We start from the raw sequence: 21907 nt of genomic DNA on the forward strand, positions 1-21907 counted from the left end.
CGGTACAAGCTGGCCACTGCAGGAGGCCGGCACAGACATGAGCTCCTCTCCTCTTTCTCTTTTCCTTGCTTTTTTCCCCCCTTTTAAATTTAAAAAGAGAGAAAAACAATGAAAAGACAAATCCTGAGAAATCAAGTGGAAAAATCTACATTATGGCAAAATGTGAAGGCAGCAAATTGCGACATGGAGAGAAAGGTGGGGGGAGTTGCACAACCCGAGGGGGGGCCCCAGGTTCCTGGAGGTTCCTAGCAGAGAGGGAGGTGGGGGAAGGCATGAGGGAGGCTGGGAGTCACCCCGAACCATACGGACACACACACGCACGCGCGCGTGGCCCTGCTCTCCTTCCTCCCACTCCAAGAGCCAGGCCCTCTCCCCAAATGCGCTTTCAGGAAAGGAAGGTACTCAGAGGGTCAGTGATGAGTCCAGAGCTACTTTTGTTTTCAGGCAGCAGAGCCGGGCCTGGAGGGTGTTTTGAGGTCAGGAAGATGCCCAGGCCCTGGGAGAAGGCCCCGGGCCCGTGGCTGTTCCAGGGCGAGTAGGGCTGTGGGAGACGGTGAGGGGTGGGCCCGCACTGGGCCCAGTCTGACCAGCTCTGGCTCCAGCTGGGCCTGGGGCTCCACAGGGGGCTCGAGGCCTCTGGGGGGGGGGGGGGGGGCGGCTGCTCAGGCCGGGTTCACGGCCACTGTCTCTTTCTGCTCCTGTTCCCCGACCTACTCCCCACCCTCTAGCCTCCCCTCTAGCCTCCGTCTGACACATGGCTCCTTCCCTACAACCCTCGGTGGCTCCATGCGTGCGTGTGTGGGTGGGTGTGTGTGTCTGTGAGAGAGAGAGAGACAGGGACAGAGACAGAGACTTGAGGTCTCACCTCCTCCTCAGATCTGCAACATCCAGCCTTACTCAGGTCCCTACAAGAATCTGCCATCCGACCACAACTGCTGCCCCCACAGGCCTCTGCTCCCTCAGCCAGGCGGCTCCCCCCCTTGCAGCCCTTCCCTCACTGGGCCTTGGTTACCTGCATCTCTAGTCAGAGCCCCAAGGGGTCCCGCACTCATGCCACACCTGCTCAGGAGACAGGCACTGATTCACGCCTGCCGGATGAACGAGCCACTGAGTGCCGGACTGACAGGGATGGAAGGGACAGAGGGGCAGGAGCCACCAACACGGGTGTAGGGGCAGAGGCTCCGCAGGAATCCAAGGTGCGCACCTGTACCTGCACAAACCCTTCTAGGTCCTCTGGGAGCTCCTGACCCCTGCAGCCCACTGTGACCTCCCCTCTGAGCCACCCCCTGGTCAGGCCGAGCGCCCGGACATCTGTGCGCACAGGCACTGGGCACCCACTCTGCGCCCGGAACCTACTTCATGCCAGGCTACAAAGATAAGCTGCGCACAGCATCTGCCCTTGTAGGATTCACTCGTGAGCTCCATGCACACACCTCACACACACCTGGACATCTCTCTCAGTCCTGCCTTGTCTTGAGATTTTATTTCTCCACCTGAATGCAAATTCCTCGCTATGGGCGCTTAGGAAACACACAGGCGAAAGAAGAACAAGCAAAGGGGCACCTGGCTGGCTCAGTTGGTAGAGCATGAGACTCTTGATCTTGGGGTCGTGAGTTCAAGTCCCACACTGGGGGTAGAGTTGACATTAGAAGAAGGAGGAGGAGGAGGAGGAGAAGGAGGGAAGAAAAGTATAAGATAGCCATGCAAACTGGCAGGTCCTCAGATTCTGGAAGACAGCAGGGCCAGTAGAGAAGGGCATGAAATAGAGTATCTACCCTCCCCACTGTGGCCAGGATGACTCCAGCCCTAGGGAGGTAGTGGGCCCACTGTGAGATATTTGGCTGGAGCCAGAAAGGGACCAGGTACCAAGGGACAATGAGGATAAGACAGTCATCCAGTACCCCGCCTGGAGGTGCCTCCTTAACGTACCCCCAAGGTTTGTGCAAAGGATGAACACTGCACCTGCATTCAGCTTCCTCCGCCCCTCCAGCTCGAGGCAAAGGATGCAGGCTCCACGGCTTACTCACTGTGTGACTTTGGACAAGTTACTCAGCCTCTCTGAGCATCAGACTTTCCATCTGCAAAATGGGAAAGGACTTAAAGAAACCGTACCCGGTGGAGTGGGAGGGAGGCTCAAATGCGATGGAGTTTGTGAAGGTCTGCGTCTGCCTCCTGGAGCCAATGCCTCTGGGGAGTCGGTGAGGCCAGTGGGGCTGCCCCAGGAGGAGGGCAGGAGCAGGGAAGGCAGAGACCTCATCACCCAGCTTGGGCCAGGACCCAGGGCTAGTGAGCGAAGCCCTGGGGACCAGGGGCACCGTGATAAAGCAAGAACTGTCCCCGGACACAGGGTGCTGGGAAGAACCCAGGACCAAAGCTTGGAAGCCCAGGGACTGTCCAGGGCAGAACATACATGCTTCCTTTCCTGAACAATCTCAGCCCCTGCCACCACTCCCAGCCACCCCCCTACACACACACATGCATTCATGGCAACTCACCAAGCAGCTTTGGTGGCCCCTCCAGTGAGGCAAATCCTGTCTTTCTTCTGAAACCCTCTCCCTCTGCCTCCACTCTCATCCAGCCCTGCCTGTGTGGAGAACCGGGCTGGCTCTGGGGGTGCAGGGGACACGGGCATCAGAGAGCTGGCCTGGTGTGACACAGGAGGCTGAGTCTGGGCACAGCAGGGCCCATGTCCCATTTCAACCAGCTACTTGCTTCGTGATAAAAGCTACTTTGCCCAACCTCTCTGAACATCCATTTCTGCATCTGTAAAACAGGATGGCATTACCCCCACCCCAGACACGCAGGGTCGTTGTGAAGATTGCAAGGATCACCTGTGGACAGCCCGGGCCTCGGAGGGGACAGGTGGGGGAGGGGAGGAGCAGGTCCGTGGGGGGACTAATCAAGGCGGCTGTGGGGCTCAGTGCCTCTGAGCCGAGCGTGGCTGTCCCCTCCCCAGAGGCTGCTGGGCAGTGGCAGCGTTGTTCAGAGCTGCATTATTCATGGTGCTCAGCTCCGAGCAGAGGGAAATTTGCTGAGTGATCGACCTAATATCTTAACACAAACCCATTTAGGCAAAACACCTTTGAAGCGAGAAAGGCAGAAAAAAATAAATAAAAAAGGAAGCAAAGAGGTTCGGAGGCAGGTGGTGGCGACGGGGTGCAAGGCACAGAGAGATGGCTGGTTCCTACCTGTCCCCGCCCACTGCCCACCCCCCACCCCCGCAGGAGACCCCTGCCCCAACCCAGCCCCCAGGCCCCGCCTTCCCCCCCACTCTCAGTGGCCATGCCGGCATCCTTTGATTGAGGGAATCCCCACCCATTTCTCAGATTTGGCTCAGAGTAGGGAAGAGTCTGCCCAAGGCTCACACAGCGAGTCAGGGGTCAGCCGGACACAGGATCGCGGAGTGTGAGCTCAGAGTCCTCTGCCGAGGGGCTCCTCACACAACAGGACCCCCGTGTCCCTTGACACCCGCTTCCTCAGCCTCAAACTCCACACTCTACCACAAGAGGACCTCTTTCTCCAACTCAACTCAGCCTTTCCCACCCTCAGCCTCTGCTGGTCCCTTTGCCAGAAATACCCTTCCTGCTCTTTATCCACCCAACACCCCACAGGGGCTCATTTTCTCCTCCTCTTCCCCTTGGAAACATCCCAGATCTCTGCCCCAGCCGGAACTCATCACTGTCTACTTGGGCTCTCGTTACACCCTCTCCACAGGCACGTGCCATCCTCTGCCTGTGCTGTGACCCATTTTGTAGCTCTCGTGCTTTGAGGCGTGAGGGCTCCCAGCCACTTCTTAGCTGGGTGACTTTGGACACGTTACTTCCCTCTCTGGGCCTTAAGTTAATATACACGTAAGGCGCTCTGTGCACGGCCTGGCACAGAAGCACTCAGTAAGCGTTTGCTATTATAATGTGATTGTCGGCTTCCCCCATCGGTCCATAAGCCCATTTATGCGAAGACCGTTGTCTTTCTCGTTTCTAACTTCCCAGTTTCCAGCGGAGTGCCAGGCACACAGTAGGTGCTAATCAACATCGGCTGAACTGAGCCTAACTGCCAGCAGTGTGGTCTGCCTGGCCTCTTCACCCCTGACCCCTTGAGGAGAGGGGCCAGTGATGGGCTGGTGGCGGGGACCCTGCATGGGGCAGGGGCGTGAAGAATCTGACCTCTGGCCAGCTCTACCCCATAGCAGGAACTGATAAAGCTCAGTTGGGCAGGGAGGGGCCGGGGTTGGGGGCCGGCCGCTGGGCCTGTGGTTTGGCCAGGGAGGAACAGGCAGCTGCAGGCCGGGATGAAATATTTAGGAGCCCACATCCCCAGGAAGTGGAAACTGACAAGCAAAATGAAATGTTGAGATGTAATTACCCAGGCAGGCCAAGCATGTCTCCCCGCCGGCGGCGGGCTCAGCACCCGCCCCCCCACCCACCCCACCCCCACCACAAGCAGGCACTGGGTAATGAAGTCCTCCCGGACCCTTTCTCGCGCCAGTCCTCGCCCCCTCCTCTTCAGGCCAGGCCAGGGGGAGAGGTGGCACAAGAGCAGAGCACGCAGCAAACGGGGGGCCCAGCCCCGGCACCGATCTATGCAGGCAATCCCCTCACCCCACTGGGCCTCAGCTACCTCGGCCAGAAAATGGGGCTGTTGACCCACGCCAGGGAGGGAGGACCCAGACGGTGAATGTGCGCATGCTTCATTAACTGGCATTGGCAGAGGACGGTGGCAAGGACAGCAGTGAGGACAGGGGCGGACACCAGCCTGACCCAGCACGCCATGAGAGGCTTTCTGGAGGTAATGGGCTGCCCAGGACTCAGGTGAGCAGGAAATGATGGACAAAGGTCTGGGGCTGAGGTCCAGATGTGGGCCCTGAGCTGCCCGGTGCTCACCTAACCCCAACAAGCTTCCCCAGGCTCTCCCAACACTGTTGGGCCACAGCTAGGAGCACAGAGACAGAGACCCGGACAGGGGCTCCAGGCCTAAACCCTGGGAACAGCCCTGAGTGGGTCTCTGGAGGGCATCCTGGAGCAAGGGAGCTGGGAACGGATACTCAGCTGACCCTCATCCTGCACACCAGAACTGGGGGAGGCAGCACTCCTTTCTGACTGAAACCAGGGCCCAGAGAAGGGCCATGATCGGCCCAAGGCAGCCCAGCATGTGCTACTCACACACATGCTGCCCCGGCCCCTCTCCAGGCTGGCTCAGCGCTCCCGGGGCAGGTCCGGCCTCACCCGGAAGCAGCAAGCTGACCCCTCAGCTCTAACCCGCTGTGCACCCCGACTCCCATCAACACCGTCTTACCAGACCAGAGTCCCACACCTACACAGCCCGGCCTGGCCCCCTAACTCTCCACCAAAACTCCAATCCCACTCCACCACTCCCTTCCCTCAGTGGCTCTCACCTCTCTCAGGGCCAAGTTCAAGTCCTGAGGCCCTGTACCCTCATCATCCACCTCCAACAGCACCTACAGTTGCCAACACACACCAAGGTGTCCCTCTCTTCCTGCCTTTGCTCAGACTGTTCCTCTGCCTTTGTGCCCAACTCCCCTCCCCAGACTCCTCCTTCAAGTCAGCACCTGCCCACTCTTAAGGATTCGGCGCATGGCCCACTCCTCCAGGAGGCCTTCGTGGGTATCCCCAGGCTCCTTCTCCCTTGGGCGCCCTTAACGATCCCAACATCTCAATCACTGCGCTTGGCACAGTGAATGAAAATTATGGGAGATGGCCACTGCCAGGCTCGAGCATTCACTGATTCAGCAACAACTTATGAAGCACCTACCCACACCCCTCCCCCCCAGTACCAGGCACTGTCCTTGACACTGTGGGCACAGCTATTCATAGGACAAACCAGGGTCCTGCCCTCACGGAGCTGATAGCCATCTACGAAGTAGATAACAGATGCTGAGGAATAAAAGAATGAACTAATTAATGAAGAGTTGGCCTAGGGGCGCCTGCGTGGTTCATTCGGTTAAGCGTCTGACTCTTGATTTTGGCCCAGATGTCACGGTTGGTGAGAACCCGCCCCGAATCGGGCTCTCCCTCCCCCCTCTCTCTCTCTCCTTCTCTCTCCTGCACACACACACACTCCTCCATTATTCCACAGCCCTCAAGTTCATGCAGTGCTCACACATTCTCTCATTAATTCCTCCCAATCAACCCATGGCTTAGGTGACCATTTTACAGATAAAGAAACCAAGTCCCATGAGCCAGAGCCTCGGTCTGGCTGCCTCCCCCTTGCCTTTCTCCAGCTGATCTTCCCCCTCTCTTCCGCCTTTCTACCTCTCTCTCCCACCTTCTGGGGTGACTGGCAAGTTGCCTCCTCTCTCTAAGCCCATTTCCCTATCTGTAAAATGGGGCAGGCAAGGCACCCCTCCCATTCCCCCCACGGCAGCCCCAACTGTGTCCCTCTCCATCTTTGTTCTTCTCCATCCCTCCCCTCTCCTCTCGCTTGTCACTTTGTCCTGCTTCCTCCCCCCGTCCCAAAGCCTCCCTTGGGTCCCAAGATGTCTACCAAATGGTCGTTAGCTTTCCTTCTGGCTCATTAAAAATGAGAATTTGCATAGAATATCCATATGATCATTCTGTCTACAGGAAAATGGGACACGGATATAAGGCAGGGATATAATGTAAGTTGGGGAGAAAGAGGAGGACAGTCACAATGCAAGGGGGAGAAACCCCACCAGGAAGAGACCAAGTGCTCACCACTGGGGGCTCATACCTCGAAGACAGCCCCCCTCAAGCCCTTCAGCCCTTTCTTGGCCTTTCCGATGGCTAATTCACCTGTTTTTGTCATTCTTACAATAACCAGCAAAGTAGGGATTGTGATTATCCCCACTTTACAGATGGAGAAACTGAGAGCCAAAGAGGAACGGTGGCCTGTCCAAAGACTCACAGCAAGTCTGTGGCATTCCTGGGGGGGCAGCGGTCTCTGCCATGGGCCAGACTCCCCCAAACCCACGTAGGCCTGCTGTTCTCCCAGGAATGCTGTCCCTCCTCACTCTCGGAAGGAAGACGTCACCAAGTACCGCATGAGTCAGGCAGTTCTTCTACCCAGAATACCCTCCTGCTCTTCTGGGACAGGCCCACCCACTCTTTAAGGCTCTCCTCCCATCACCCCTCCTCAAGGAGGTTCCCCCTCCCCAAACAACTGTTTAGCCAGATGCAGGGATTTTTGGAGACAAATGCTTCCAGACCTCTTCTCTCAGCTATATACAGTTGACCCTTGAACAACACTGGTTTGAACTGTGCAGGTCCACTTATATGTGGATTTTTCTCGATACAGTACAGTCCTGTAAATGTATTTTCTCTTCCTTGTGATTTTATGAATAACATTTCCTTTTCCTTAGCTTCCTTTGTTATAACACTATATAATACGTGTAACATACAAAATAAGTGTTAATCAACTATTTATGTTATCAGTGAAGTTTCTAGTCAACCTGACTATTCATAGTTAAGTTCTGAGAGAGTCAAAACTTATATGTAGCTTTTCAACTGCACTGAGGTTGGCACCCCCACCCCCCGGGGCTGTTCAAAGATCAACTGTAATTGCATTTACACCTGCCTCATCCCAAAAAGAATTCGCAGCAGTGCCCAGAAATAAATATGTTTGGCTAAAAAAAAAAAAAAATTAATGACAGAATTGAGGGGAAGAGACCTGCACTTTAAAGATGAGGCTTTGCTCAGCAGCCAAAGACTGGCAGAGAACTGGCAGTTTGTTGGGACCAAAGCCAACCAGGGATTCCCCAAAGGTCTGGCCTTGGGGTGGTTGCCGTTGTCCATGGTGCTGAACCCAGGAGTTGCGTGAGCGACCTCCAGTCCACATGCGATCTAGGAGCAAGTCCTGCGGGCTTGAGCTTCAAAATACACCCTCAGGACGCCTGAGTGGCTCAGTCAGTTGAGCATCTGACTCTTGATTTCAGCTCACGTCATGATTCCAGGGCCGTGGGATCAAGCCCTGCGTCAGGATCCACACTTAAGATTCTCTCTCTCCCCCTCTGCCCCTCTCCCTGCTCCTGTTCTGTCTAAAATTAAAAAAAAAAAAATTAAGACCCTAAATCAGTCCGTTCTCATCATCCCCACTCCCAGTCTAAGCCATCATCGATTTTCACCTGGATGATGGCAGTGGCCTCCTCAGTGGCATTCCTGCCTCAGTCACCTCAGCCTTCACAGTCTGTTCCCTACACAACAGCCAGAAAGATCCTATTAAACCCAAGTCCGTTAACATCCCTTCTCTGCTCACAACACTCCAATAGTTCCCATCTCATTTAGAAGCTAAAGTCCTCCCAGTGGCCAACTAAGCCCCCACGTGATCAGCCCCTCCTCTTCTACATCCTTCCACCTGACTCACTCTGCTCCTGCCTCCTCTTGGCTATTCTCCAAGAAATGCCAGGCAGGCTCCCACCTCAGGGCCTTTGCACTTGCTCGTTTCTCTGCCTGGGGCACTCTTCCCAGAGATCACAAACCTTACTCCCTTACTGCATTTGGGGCCCTGCCCAAATGCCACCTCTGCACCTTCTCTGACCACCTTATATGAGATTGTCTCCCCTACCTGGCCCTCTCTGCCAGCTGCTTTATTCTTCTCCATAGCATGCCATCAGCTCCTCCCTGAAATTGTAGGAGGGAGATACCTGAAATTGTATTATATAGTGATGCATTTACTTGTTTACTGTAAGCTGCCTCTGGCCCTCTCCCCAAATGTGAGTTCACAAGGCCAAGGATCTTCATCTGTTTGGTCCATTGCCATGTCCCTAGTGTCCTGGTTCAATGCCTGGCACACGGTAGGTGCTCAATAAATATTTATTCAGCAAATGAATGACTTACCATGCAGAGGCGATGGATGAGGGGCTAAAGAGGAAAAGAAATGCCCCACTCTCCTCCTCACCAGCTGCATCCTATGGAGCAGGCTCTATGTGACTTAGAGGCCTGGACTCCATCTTTCTGAGTCCCTGAAAGCCCCAGGAGCATGAAGGGAGCAAGCACTGAAGAAGTGACCACCAAGGAATATGACCCTCCCTACCTCTAGGGCCTTTTTAAAAAAAAATTTTTTTAAATGTGTATTTATTTTTGAGAGACAGAGAGACAGAGCATGAGTGGGGGAGGTACAGAGAGAGAGGGAGACACAGAATCCAAAGCAGGCTCCAGGCTCTGAACTGTCAGCACAGAGCCTGATGCAGGGCTCAAACTCACGAACTGTGAGATCATGACCTGAGCCGAAGTCAGTTGCTTAAGTGACTGAGCCACCCAGGCACCCCACTCTGGGGCCTTTTAGACAGGGCCTGTTGGGGCTCAAAGACACTGGGAAGAGGGCTGGTGGACACAGAATAACAAGGCAAAAATGGCTACGAGCAGCCCTCAGTTGTGTCCACATGCATGAGCCCATCAGAGAAGGTACCCAGCCCCTTGCTGGTCTTACTGATGAAGAACTGGAGGCTCAAGGGGGGAAAGTGACTTGCCTAAGGTCACACAGGAGTAGAGGATGAGGCTGAGACCCCACCCAGGACACTCAGCAGCCCCATACAGGCCTGAAGCAGGAAGCCTCAGAGTGGAGAGGAAAGAAAATGGTGAGCTCACAGGATCTTTCCAGAGCTTCAGAGAAAAGGCAGTATGGGGCATGCTTTAGCTAGCTACATCTCCAAGGAGCTCAGAGTGGGGGTACTGAGGACCCTACCTCAGATAGGAAAACAGGCTGAAGTCCAATAGTCAGCAAACAGGTGGAGAGGGTTCCTGGAGGTCCCAAACCTGAGCAGGGGAAGGTCACTGGCCTTCTCCAATTGCTCTTTAACAAAGGGGAAAAAATCAGAAGGATCAGGTTGCTCTGTGCATGGCTACTCTGTGGGCTTAAGTCTGGGCCCAAGAACGACAGACACACCGGAAGCTGGAGCCAACCCTATGGTACCTGGACTTCCATGCGGTGAGGACAGATAGAAAAGCCAAGAGCGGTGGGTGAGCATGCAAAGATGCACGTTGGGGGACCTCCGAAGTCCCCTAACCCATCGCCTTCATCTTGGTCATCAAGCTGACACTCAGAGAGGGAAAGTGAACAGCCCAGGGTTACACAGCCACCCAGAGACTGAAGCAGAACTAGAAGTGGGCCCAGCTCCCCCACTCTGATTAGTAATGGTGACAACTGACACCTTTGGCAGCCTGGTGTTTTTACAGGGCCCAGACTATCCTAAGCACTTCATACACATTAACTCGCTTACTGCTCACAGCAACCTAAAAGGCGGTGAGGGGAGGCTACTATTAATATCCTCCTTTCGCAAGGTGGAAACTGAGGCCCAGAGACCATAAGGGACTGCTCGATGTGGTACAGCTCATGGTGACAGAGCCAGCATCTGGACTCTTACCCACTCCACTCTACCGCGGCATCCAGAGGACAGGGTTCAGAAGGTCAAAGCCACAAAGGGGCTGCAACCAACAAAGGGAAGTTTTTTTAAACCCCAAAGAAATCTTCAAACACGTTCCACAAAGAAGACCAGTGAAAGAAAATGCTGCTTCCTGTCCAGGAGGCAAGGGATGCAAATTCAGGGCAAGAAGGGCTCGGCATCTAATATCTTCTTCTTCCTGTCATCCCCGTCAAGCTTAGAGGCAAACCCAGATCGGTGCACGTCCCTGCTGTGATAGGTCAGGGGAAGCACATCAGAGACGAATTGGAGAGAGCAGGAAAAGTGACCCAATGACACCCAACCCAGGGGACTCACAAAATCAAGAGGTGTCAGCGCCCTGCCAAAGGCCAGAGTGGCAGAGAAATCAGAGTGGACAGGCTAAGTCCCCAAGGCGGGCCGGGCAAGCTCGGGGTTCATCTTCACAGCAGTACGAAGATTGACCTGGCAATCACCAAGCAGTCACATCGATGCCAACACCTTGCCAATCTCCAAGCGCTGTCCAGGAGACCCAGCTGGCGCGTGGTAGGCCTCGTGGCTCGGGAGGGGGTGCCCGTGCCAGGTCCGCTTAATCTCCACCTACGGTGGAGTGATGGGCAGCAGAACAAGGGAGCAGGAGACGTGATGGGTCTCAAGTTTTTGGCGGCCTGGCTGCTGAGCTAGAATGGTGGGGACCGGCTGTGAGGTAGGGCCCACTTCCCCCTCCACATCCTTGGAGAACGTGTGGCCAATGGCCAGGGCATACTGGGCCTGTGCTGTGACTCCCGGAAGCAGCCGGGGGGGAGGGTCCAGAGGTCTCCCCCGAAGAAGATGCTACAAAGTACCTCACTCTCACATACACCAAGCTAAATCTAGTGGCAGGACCCCTCCTGCTTCCAGCTCCCCAGCTCCTTGGCTAATTTCAACCACATTTCATCTGATTAGGGGTGAGAAGATTTGCATGCTCCAGGCTCCGTCCCCATGGAATTGGCCCCAATAATCCCTGAACCAAAAGACCAAACTCTGAAGTGTCATCATTTGACATTCACGCCTTTAGGTCTTGAGAGATGTCTTCTTTTCCAGCGCTCCTCGGAGAGCCTTTGCTTATGGAGAAAAATGCCTGGAGCCAGGGGCCATGGACTGTGAGGACACAGCCTGTAGGGGGCAGAGCTAGATGCAGGAGATGAGCTGGTGTTCCCGCACCTGTTACGGATGAACAAGAAGGAGGCCCCAGAAGGGCAGTGATGGACCCAAGGACACAGGGCTGGTCATCTGTTTGCTCACGTGTTCGTTCTATAAACATCCACTGAGGCCCTGCTGGGTGCAAGGGAGCGTGAGGAGCACAGAGCCAAGAGAGCCCTATCCCTCCCCAGCCTCAAGGAGCCCAGCCAGAGTCAAACGGCAGAGGCCCAGGGAAAGTTCGATAGGCACTGGGGCAGGTGTGCTTGAGGTCTCCCAGGTGGTGAGCCCTGGGGAAGGTCTTCCTCCCTTCAGGTGAGCATCTCCACCTGGGAGGAGAGCAGTTTAGGGAGGGAAGCCCCCAGAGAGGCGGACCCTTGGCCTGAGCCTTAAGGGCAGAGGCCCCCCCCCCCCAGCCACTCAGGGCTCTGAGCAGGCGGGGGACACAGCAGGTAGAGCTGGGTTGTGCTAATACACTCCCTTGGGTAAGCAGACATGACCCCAACTGCCAGAAAATTTTAAAACACAGGACTGGCTTTAAAAAACTCTGCTCAGCTCCATCTCGCATCGGTCCCCATCCCACGGCCAGGCCCCTCGGCCAGGTCCCTTCTGCCTGACTCACTCCTCCCTTCAGCCTCCTTCTCATGCTGTTCCCCCACCTGGCATGCCCTTCCCTTCCTCTTCACGTGTCTAAGCCGGTCTGGCTGGGCCGAGTCCCCCGCAGTGTATCTCTTACTTTAACAGACGCATCATCCCAGCCCTTGGTTCTCATTCAGGCAAACTCTGCTAAGCACCTGCTGCAGGCAGGGCAGGGTGCTGGGTCTGGTGGTGCACTGCTCCTCCCGTGCGCACCGAGAGCCGGCTCCTTTCTCTCCTCACACGGGGGCTGCATACACAAAGAGTGTGAAGCCCAGGCCAGCTGGGAAACTCAAGTGAGTCCGGAAAACCAAGCCTCTTCCCCTTCCTGCCCTCCAGCACAGGCTGCATCTCAGGAGGAAGCATCCCAAGACAGGCACCGTGGCGAAGAATGACAGGAGACTGAGCCCTACATCCCAGCCTGGCGCAGCTGCAGAGCAGACCTGCGTTCTCATACCCCTGCTCTGCCTCTGGGAAAGGATGCTGTCCTCAGTGAGTCTCGAGAGGGTTGGGGCCAGCCAGCAAGCTTGGTGTGGGGAGGAAGCTGGGGTCCCGGGACAGCTCAACCTAGCCCTCCGTGCCTCAGTCTGCCCTTCTGCAGGCCAGGAGAGCAGCCTCAGGCCCCTGAGTGGGAGAAGGGCTAAAGAAGTGAGTTGCTGGGGGCTGGATTTTGTGACCCATTCCACAAACATTTACTAAGCAGCTACTATGTGCCAGGGAGACACATAGCGGAGAACAAAACGGGCAAAAAATCTCTGCCCTTGTGGACCATAAACAAATACACATTTACTTGTCAAGTGCTGTAAGAAAAACAGAGCGGGGAACAGGGAACAGAGAGTGATGGCCCGGGGGAGGGTCTATTTCAGATACTGTGGTCAGAAAGGTCTCTCTGAAGAGGGGACAGCTGAGAAGACACCCAAATGCACCGAGGATGTGGGCCACATGGATACTCAGGGAAAGACAGTTCCAGGCAGAGGGACCCACCAGTGCAAAGGCCCTGAGGTGGGCTTATGTCTGGAGTGTTAGAGGAGAAGTGAAGAGGCTGCTGTGGCTGCAGCAGAGAAATGGAGAGGAGAGTGGAAGGAGAAAAGACCAGGGGGGCAGCAGGAAAGGAAGTGGCCCTCTCTTAGGGGGTCTCTGGATCTCGGGGGGGGGGCCCTGGGGCAAACCTCTCTGGTTTCCCAGATATATGAGGAGCGTCAGCATCCCCCGACCCCCGTGGCACAAAGCTTTCTGGCTGGCCAAGCTCTTCCCCCTTCACCTCGGAGCCTCCAGAAGGCAAGTGTTCCCTCACAGCAAAAGAAGCTGAGTCCAGAGATGTCACAGAGCCGTGGGATGAGGAGGCGCCCCGGCCTTGAGCCTTGGCTGCCGGTCACCACCCTTGCCGCTGCACTGACTGAGGCCATCTAAATGCAAGTCTGATGCTCAGCCCTGGGAGTTAGAGCTGGAGGTCAGACCAGCAACAGCTTGACTCACCAGCATCTCTGGAATATCAATAGGGGACACAGGGACACAGCGGGGAGATGAGGCTTTGGAACTTCTCGCCGTGCAAGGGACAGGACGTCCTCCAAGGAGCAGGCCTGACCCACCCGCCCCCACCCCTTCTTGTCACCACCAGAGAGGCCATGGCGTTCCCACCCTAGAGGCACGGGCCTGGATGTGCCCAGCGTGCTGGAACCACCTACCGGAGAGGACCAGAACCAAATTCCCCAGGTGACGCCCTGGAGAGACCCCTGCCAGGAACTGACCTGTGTCCTTCCTGCCACATTCACCAGAAGTGGGGGAGCCTTCTGCTGGATTCAAATTCCACTCCTGCTATTTTCCAGCTGGGTGGCCTCAGGGGAGTTGCTTAACCTCTCTGAGCCTCAGTTTTGCCATCCATATAATGGAGCTGTCTTGAGGGCTAGATGAGTTAACACGAACCAAGTGTGTAAAACAAGACCTGGTCCGCAGGAGGACTCCATAAATACTGCCTACTAATATCAGCCATGCTCCTGTCGCCCACACGGGGAGCCTGGGCTGCTACTCCACACTTCCGTTTGACCTTAAGCAGGCCCCTTAACTCCCCTGAGCCTTCCTCTTCCTCATCCGTGAAATGGAGCACGGCTGCAAGTAAACCGAGGCTCACAGGGGGGCCCAAGGGCAGAGAAAGGCTGTGAGGCTATAAAAGCTTACACCCCAGAGCCCCACCCTGAGAGGGCCCAGGACGGTGGTGGGAGGCACCGAGGGCAGGGCCACATCTGTACCACCCCCTCAAGCCTGTCTCTCCCTCCCTAGGTGACTCACTCGGCATTATCTCGGGAGCCCAGGTGGGGCCTGCGCTGCATGCCTAATCCCAGCACTGGTTGTACTCTGCCTTTCGGCCTTCCCCTCCGCAGCCGCAGCCTGGCAAGGAGGAGGGAGCCCTGGCTTTCAAAGCGGGGGAAATGCACAAGCGTGCACACGCACACGGGCCTGTCCCCGGACACCCCTACTGAGGCAGGCCTGCCGGTCACGTGCCCAGAAAATCACATATGTGCGCCCCTCGCTCCCACACGTGTCCTGCCCTAGCTGCCTTGGGAGCTCACCTCGCTGCCCTGTCACCACGAGACCTGCTGTCCTGTAAGGCCCAGGCTGGCCTGGGCTCCTGTGTTTTGTCATTAGCCCTGTCCTGGAACGTGGCCTGCAGCTTCAGTCAGGGCCCCCACAGACCTTCCAGCTCGCCCCAGGCCTCCCTAGGAACGGTCAGGGAGCAGGGAGGGCCATAGCCCAGGCAGCCAGACCCCTGATAATGAACCTCTGATGTGTGTCCCAGAGCTCCCACAGCCATGGGCCAGAAGCACGTTTCGTTCTGGTTTACCCCCATTTCACAGATGAGAACACCAAAACTGAGCAGCGGAATGACTTTCCAGGGCTCTCACGGCCAATAAGTGGCCAAGCCGGAGCCTGGGTCCGTCCGCCAGAGCTGGCCCGTTAACCGCATGCTGCCACCCCTGGGATCCAGGCTGGGAGAGACGGACAGCATGGGGTTGAAGGGCCTGGGTCTGACCGCCTGGCTCCAAGTCCTGCTCCAGCATCTCACTGTGTGAGCCTGGGCAAGCCACCTCACCCCTTTGAGCCTTAGTTCCCCCATCTGTAAAATGGGAACACAAACACCAGGCCCTCAGGGTCATCACCAGGATTCATGATTGTGGAGGGAGGGTGCCTGGCACGAGGCAGGGCTCAGTCAAGGGCCACAGGATGGCCCAGGGAGAGCACGGTGCTAATGGGGGCTGGGAAATTCGGGGCCAGGGCTTTCTTTATGCCCTGTGCCAATGGCCCAGTCAGCGCTGGGTGCTATGCGAGAGCTCCCCACCCAGAGGACAGAGCTGGGTTCCATCCCTGGTCCTCCACATCCTGGCTACGTGGCCTTGGGAAAATGACCTACTCTCTCTGGCCTCAGTTTCTCCATCTCTAAACTGGACACAGTTATGTTCCCCTGTAGGACCCCAAGTCCATACAGCAGGCACCCAGGACTTGCTGGCCAAGCTCCCCTCAGCTCTGATGTGCATCCTCAGCCTGGCAGGCGTGCCCTCCCCTCTACACGGCTGACACTTCTCTGAGCAACTCACAGATGATTTATACTTCAGAGGACGAATCAATACAATATACGGCCAAAGACATCTTTAATCTTTCACAGGGATTAGGCTACAAGGTACAGCGGCCTCTTTCTACAGGCCGCTCAATTCTGATTTCAATTTGGCCAGCCAGAGCATGGCTTTCTCTCTCCTTTTCTTTTCACCCACCTAAAGACGTTCCTCCAAATCAAATTTCATTTAGCAGGATGAGGGGAGACCTAGCTGCCCGAACACGAGGGCAGGCCCAGCCAGGGCCCTGGGGCTACAAGGGGAGACAGGAGGAGGGTCTGAGGATGTGGGAGGTCAGGCCAGGCAGGAGGTCAGGCCCTTGGCGACAGGATGGGGCACAGGGGTGTGTGACGGGCACCTGTGCCAGGCCAGGAGGGCCCCTGAGCCGCAGGCCCTGGCAGAAGAGCTAGTTCTCTTATTTTTCTAGAATTCCTTTTTGAAAATCTTGAGCAGACTTTGTATTTTCTAACTACCAAATGACTGATTATATGCTTATGGCAAATTCAAACAGTAGTCTGAGTTTCAGCCAAAACACAACACCTAGCCTTCACCCCAGTGGGATCTGTGTATGTGCATGCACACACGTGTATGTGACTGTCTGTCATGCCCCCATCCATGGGAAACAGGGGCAGAAGATGGAGTGATGAATACAAAAGCAGTTACGACGTCTGGTCCTGGAGCCAGACAGCCTGGGTTCAAATCCCTTCTCCACCTCTCACTTGCATGACCCGGTGCCAGCTATTATTTGGCCCCTCCAAGCCTCAGTTTCCTTCCCTATAAAAGAGGGGTGCCTACCTCATGGGGTAGGGAGGATCACCCCGGACAACAGGTGCTCGGCGTGTGCCAGGCACATAGGGAGAGCTTTGTGAGTACCAGGAGTGGCTTCTAGAACCTTACGGCAGGGACTGAACACAACCGAATATGAAAATTCTAGACCTTCTGTCCCTGCCCCCATCTAGCGCCTCTGTCCCCAAATCCTGCCCCCCACCTTAAAGAGACAGGCGGTGGGCTAGTGTGGGAAAGGATTCCAGCCACTGGGGACAGGCACCGCCAGAGCAGGGTGGGCAGGGCCAGACCAGAGAGAGGCACCTGTGTCTGAGCAAAGCAGGGAAGCACATGTGGGCAGCCAGAGGCAGGGGGCTGGGGCACCAGGGGCCTGATGCTACCAGGGGGCCCCCAGGGAGCTGCTGCCCACCTGCCTAGAGGTGAGAGCAGGGCCCATCTACCCCATGCCCCCCTCTGCCTGGCCAGCTGCCAGAGCGGGGAGTGGCCTGGAGCCACAGCCATCGGTCAGCGCCGCCCCACTTCCGTCCTCTCCACCAGGTTACAGGCACCCGAGCTGTGCTGGCTGTACAATTAAAGGGGCTTATCTGAGATTTATAGCAGGATTATGCCCGCAGGGTGTTACCAACGCCAGCCTCTGGATACTCTGTGGTCCTTAGGAAAAGCAATTAGAGTCCCGGGGTTATACCGGTATAAATATACAGATGCCATCCTCCAAGGTCGAGGGCGCCACAGTGAGCTATTTAGAGAAAGAGCCTTGGGAGAGGCCAGGGGCCCCTCTGCCAGGAGCTGGGTCTGTCAGGAGGGGGAAGAGCCTCTCTGCTTCCCCCACACCCCATCCTCTCTGAACTATCCCTCTTATCAAGGCTCACCCAACCCAGCTGGAGCCCTCAGCCCAGGGGCCTGACTGCTGATCCGGATCCCCACCACCACAGCCCCATGCAGGCCACCCTCCCTCAGCCGGGCCATGGGGCCATCGGAACCAAGTGGCCCGGCTTCAGACTTGGCAGAGCATTAACCCTTGCTGTGCCTGCCTCTTACTGCTTGCTGATACCTAAAAGCTTTATCCCTGGAGCTTTTGAGGACAATTAAGGGAATGCAGCAAGCTTAATGGGGAGAAGGGTGCCCGGTGGTGAATGGGGGAGACCTCCAGGAGAGCACATCACCTTCGCAGGTCCTCACATCCCACCCAGGGGCACCTCCTTCCCTGCAGCCACAAGGAAGAAGCACAGCCCCTTCTCTCACCCCACACCCCCCCCCCCCCACACACACACAGCTCAATTCCTCAAACAATTCTTTCTCCAAGAACCTGCTGGCTGATCTCCCAGCTCCTGGGTCCCTGAGACCCGCCCCTAAACAAGACCACCTCCGTCCCCACCCCCTTCCCCTTCTCTCTCTGAGAACAGCAGCTGTCCCACTGGATCCCGCGCCGGGAATACTGGCGGTCCCTCTGTCTGCCTGGCCACGTCTGCAGAAGTCATTCCGTCCACCCCCTGCCCCCTGGGAGTCACCCAGCAGGCCGGCAAGGCCACAGACTGTGCCCCAGTGCTCCCGGGAGAGACTGAGGCCCACGAGGGAATGGCCTGGGGCAGGACCCAGAGAGTGGCTCTCAGGCGGCGCTTGGCCACTGTGCCCTGACATCCCCCTGTTCCCGAGCATGACTCACCATCCTCCCGGGACTTCTGGATGAAGGCCTCCACGCCGCTCTCGCCGTAGCTGCCCTCCGAGGCCAGCGTGGACACGTAGTTCCACTTGAGGGCACGAACGATGTCCACCATGGCCTGGGCCTGGTACGTGTCCGAGGGCACCACTCGGGAGAAGAAGTCGTAGCGGCTGTTGTCACTCAGGTCGGGGGCTGTGGAGGCGTAGCTGATCTGGGGGATCTGGAGGCGAGAGGGGCCGCTGATGGGGGCTGCTGGCACCCCCACCATGTCCAGCCAGCACCACACCACTACTCACCACCTTCTTTCGTTCCCAACGCCTTGGAAAGGGTCAGGGCACTGCCTCCTCTTGTCTTGGGCGAGACCCTGTGATACAGGTTGGACCACACACACACACACACACACCCTGGAATCATACAGGATTACATACATAAACACACAGCAGAGCCTCTGGGTGCCTCCAGTTACATAAAGACTGAGAGTCCCTTCGCCCATCAACTCCCCCCAGGCACCCCATCATGTCACCACCCAGCAGACCCTGTCCCCATGGCTCCTTTGTCCTGCCCACGTCAGAGAAGACAGGGCCCCACCCCCCCACAGATAGAACTGCAGGAGGACAGAGTGGACAGGGACCCCACCCCGGGGAAGTCCCTCTCTCTGCAGGCTGGGATACAGGGCCCAACAGCAGACTCCTGCCCCAGCTCTCCACAGAGCACCTTTCCACACCCACAGACCCCCACCTGGATCCTCCCCAGGCAAAAGTGAGATGCAGAGCCCTTAAGCTGTCCTTCTTCCTGTGGTTGACATCCAACCATTCCCAAAGGACAAAAACCTCACAGCCAGCCTGTGGCAACTGAGAGTGGGGAATGTTCCGGGGGCAGCAGGATTTGGGGCACACCCTGGACAAGAGGTTGCCCACTTGGACTGTGCTTTGGGTGTCCCTATCCCCGGGGACACTGGAGGTCTGCCTTCCACTGAGGATGCCCATTAGGAAAAGAACATGGCCCAGCCTATGCCCTGTGATGCCCCCCCAAGGCGGGCCCCAGCAAGCCCCTCATTGCCTCCCCTCACTGAGCTCATCCATGAAAAAGGAAAAGATGAGGTGGGAAAAACAGATGTTTGGTTGTCTGGATTTGCTGAGCAACTAAGGGTTAACCCCCAAACCCTCTCATTGTAGTTCTTGTGATCTTTATAAGATGGCATATGCTACGTTTAACCACTGTGGCACTGTTTCTAATAGCAAATCTCTGGAGGCTACGGCCACACAGGAATACTATTTGGCCGTGAAAAAGAACCAGGCAGCTTTCCATGCACTGCTCTGCACAGCTCTCCAAGACCCACAGAGGAAAGAAAGAAACGAGGCACAGTTCTGCGTGTGAACAGCATCCCCATTATCACGTGAGGGGGCAGGACAGACTCTCGCCGCCCTGAAACGAAACAGCTAAGTTGCCTCCAGAGAGGGAACCAGGTGGCTAGGGGACAGGGTTGGGAGGACACCTTCCCCCTCATACCCCGTGTATGTGTTGCATGTAGAATCATGCAAACATACCTCCCGCCTAGAATCTTCCCGAGCCGAAGCATCCGCCCCCTTTCCTACCTGTGTCAACAGCCTCTGAAAACTAGCCCGGTCCTCCTTGCCTTGGAGAGCACGGAGCACGAAAACAACACCCCCAAGAATGTGGACTCTGGCCAGAGAGCTGATGTTTAATTGTAAGCGTCTGTTATGTTTAAGGCCCGCTAAGGGTATCACAGCCGCAGGGGTTGGTTGGGTGTTTAAGAGTCCGTCATTCGGAGCAGTCTCCCAGCTTCAGCACTATTAATGCTTTGGGGGTATAATTCTTTGTTGGGGGGCTGTTCTGTGCACTGAGGGATGTTGAGCAGCAACCCCAACCTCTACCCACTAGATCCCAGAAGCCCCCGCCTTCCGCAGTTGTAACAATCAAAAACGTCTCTAGACGCAGCCAAGTGCCTCCCGGGGAGCAGAGCAGAACTGTCCCCAGTTGAGACCTGCGGTTTTAGAGATATGTACTGAAATATTGAAGGATGCAGGGATCTGAGGAGGTCTGGGGTTTGTTTCCAAAGCATCACAGTGAGAGCACATCCAAGAAGAAAGAATAATGGCCAAGAACGGACAACTCTGAGTCACGTGTACGTGGGGGCTCACCACCCTATTTGTTTTGAACATATCTGAAATGTCCATATTTAACCAATTTTTAACAATAAAACAAAACAGACAGCACCCCTGAATCATCCCCCTGAACGGAAGTGCCCTGAATTTGGAGCTGGAGCAGGTGGTGGGGACTGTGGGGCCAGGGCCTGCCCTACCAGCCTGCCGTCCCAGCAGGTCCCCGAGAGAAGACAGGTTGTCTGTCAGCTTCCGGGGTGTTTGTCAGCTTCCGCCTGGGCCTGGGCCTCAGCGAGGAGTGCTAATCACAGGCCTAGGAACCGGCTCTCTTCCTAATTAGAAGAAGCTTGTCTCCTGCTTCTGATGTTTCCACCCAACACAGCGCTTGTGTCAAAAGGGACTGTGCCCAGCAGAGGGGCACGAAGCCCAGGGAGGTCTCGGGGTCCCTCCCACAGGCAACTTCTCACTCACCCTTCATTCCTCCTTCCCAGCCACCTCCCTGCCTCCCCTCCGGTTCAGGCACTCTGCATGGGCAGGGACGGCAGCCGGACAGACGGACGTCCGGGGACCAGGACCCAGGCCCCCATCCCACCACGAGCCCCCATTCCCACAAAGGGTGGGAGGGCCAAGCATGGGGTTCCCACAGGGTCCATGTTAGTCAGCCTGCAGGGGTGCCCTGGTCTCGGATTTTGGAAGCCCAGGAGGGGCCCCTGATCTGCCCCCAACAATTCCTGAGACCCTGGAACAGGGATCCAGCCCTGAGGTGGCTGGGAGGGAGGGGACAGCTTCCTGAGCAGGGTCAGGGGATAATCCCTGGCCAGCTCCTCCTCCCCGTCTGAAGGCTCCTCAGTTCCAGGCCACCCGAGTTTCCTAGCGGGGTGGTTTCAGCAGAGATTTGGAAGCTAAACTGCTCAGGTTCAAATCCCAGCTCAGCCACCCACCAACTGGGAAGCCTCCAGCAAGTTGCTTCACCTCTCAGGCCTCAGTTTTCTCAGCTGCCAAATGGGAGGTCGTGAGGGTCACACGAGGGAATTTTCGGGAACTGCGGGCAGGCAGTAAGCACTCAAAAGGTTAGCCCAAAGGTGGGCTATGATCCCTCCCGCTACACCTCCCTTAGCCCTCTATCCCCATGCCCCCCCTCCTGGTCCCTCCCCCAGCTCTCTCCCAGCGCTGTTACTACTGTGCTCCTGGCAGTGGGGGGCCTCCTCCAGGAATGCTGACCCACAGGCTCTCCAAGGCCCTCCTCCCCCCTGGCCCCACCCAGGCCTGCAGTGCATGGGGAGATGCAGGGACCCCCCCCCCCTCACCGGACACCCGGGACAGGGTGACTGGGACAACCTGGCCCAAGGGCGCTCTGACTGATGCCTCCTCAGCTCTGTCTCAGCAGCACAGCTGAAGCCAGAGGGGCATTTGATTAACATTCTCCTCAGAGAAGTCCTCTCCTCTCCCAACAGCAGCACGACAGGGGAGGGGGCGGCCACGCCCCTGCCAATGCCAGCACAAGCAGCACAAGGGTCAGCCACAACTTGGATTCCAGCAGCCCCTGACCAACCACGGCTGGCCTACT

General features: G+C 56.6%; 1 protein-coding gene across 7 annotated transcripts in view; it reads right to left on the reverse strand.

The window, feature by feature from the left end:
* The window catches only part of GRM4 (glutamate metabotropic receptor 4), a 151664-nt gene that overhangs the window by 79749 nt on the left and 50008 nt on the right, over positions 1-21907 (reverse strand). For all 7 annotated transcript variants that reach the window (XM_043591193.1, XM_043591195.1, XM_043591198.1 and 4 more), the window contains one exon: positions 18221-18437. In XM_043591193.1, coding sequence (XP_043447128.1) covers positions 18221-18437 — 217 coding nt within the window. The remainder of the gene's footprint in view (positions 1-18220; positions 18438-21907) is intronic.

The sequence above is a fragment of the Prionailurus bengalensis genome, chromosome B2 (assembly GCF_016509475.1).
Source record: "Prionailurus bengalensis isolate Pbe53 chromosome B2, Fcat_Pben_1.1_paternal_pri, whole genome shotgun sequence".
Lineage (NCBI taxonomy): Eukaryota > Metazoa > Chordata > Mammalia > Carnivora > Felidae > Prionailurus > Prionailurus bengalensis.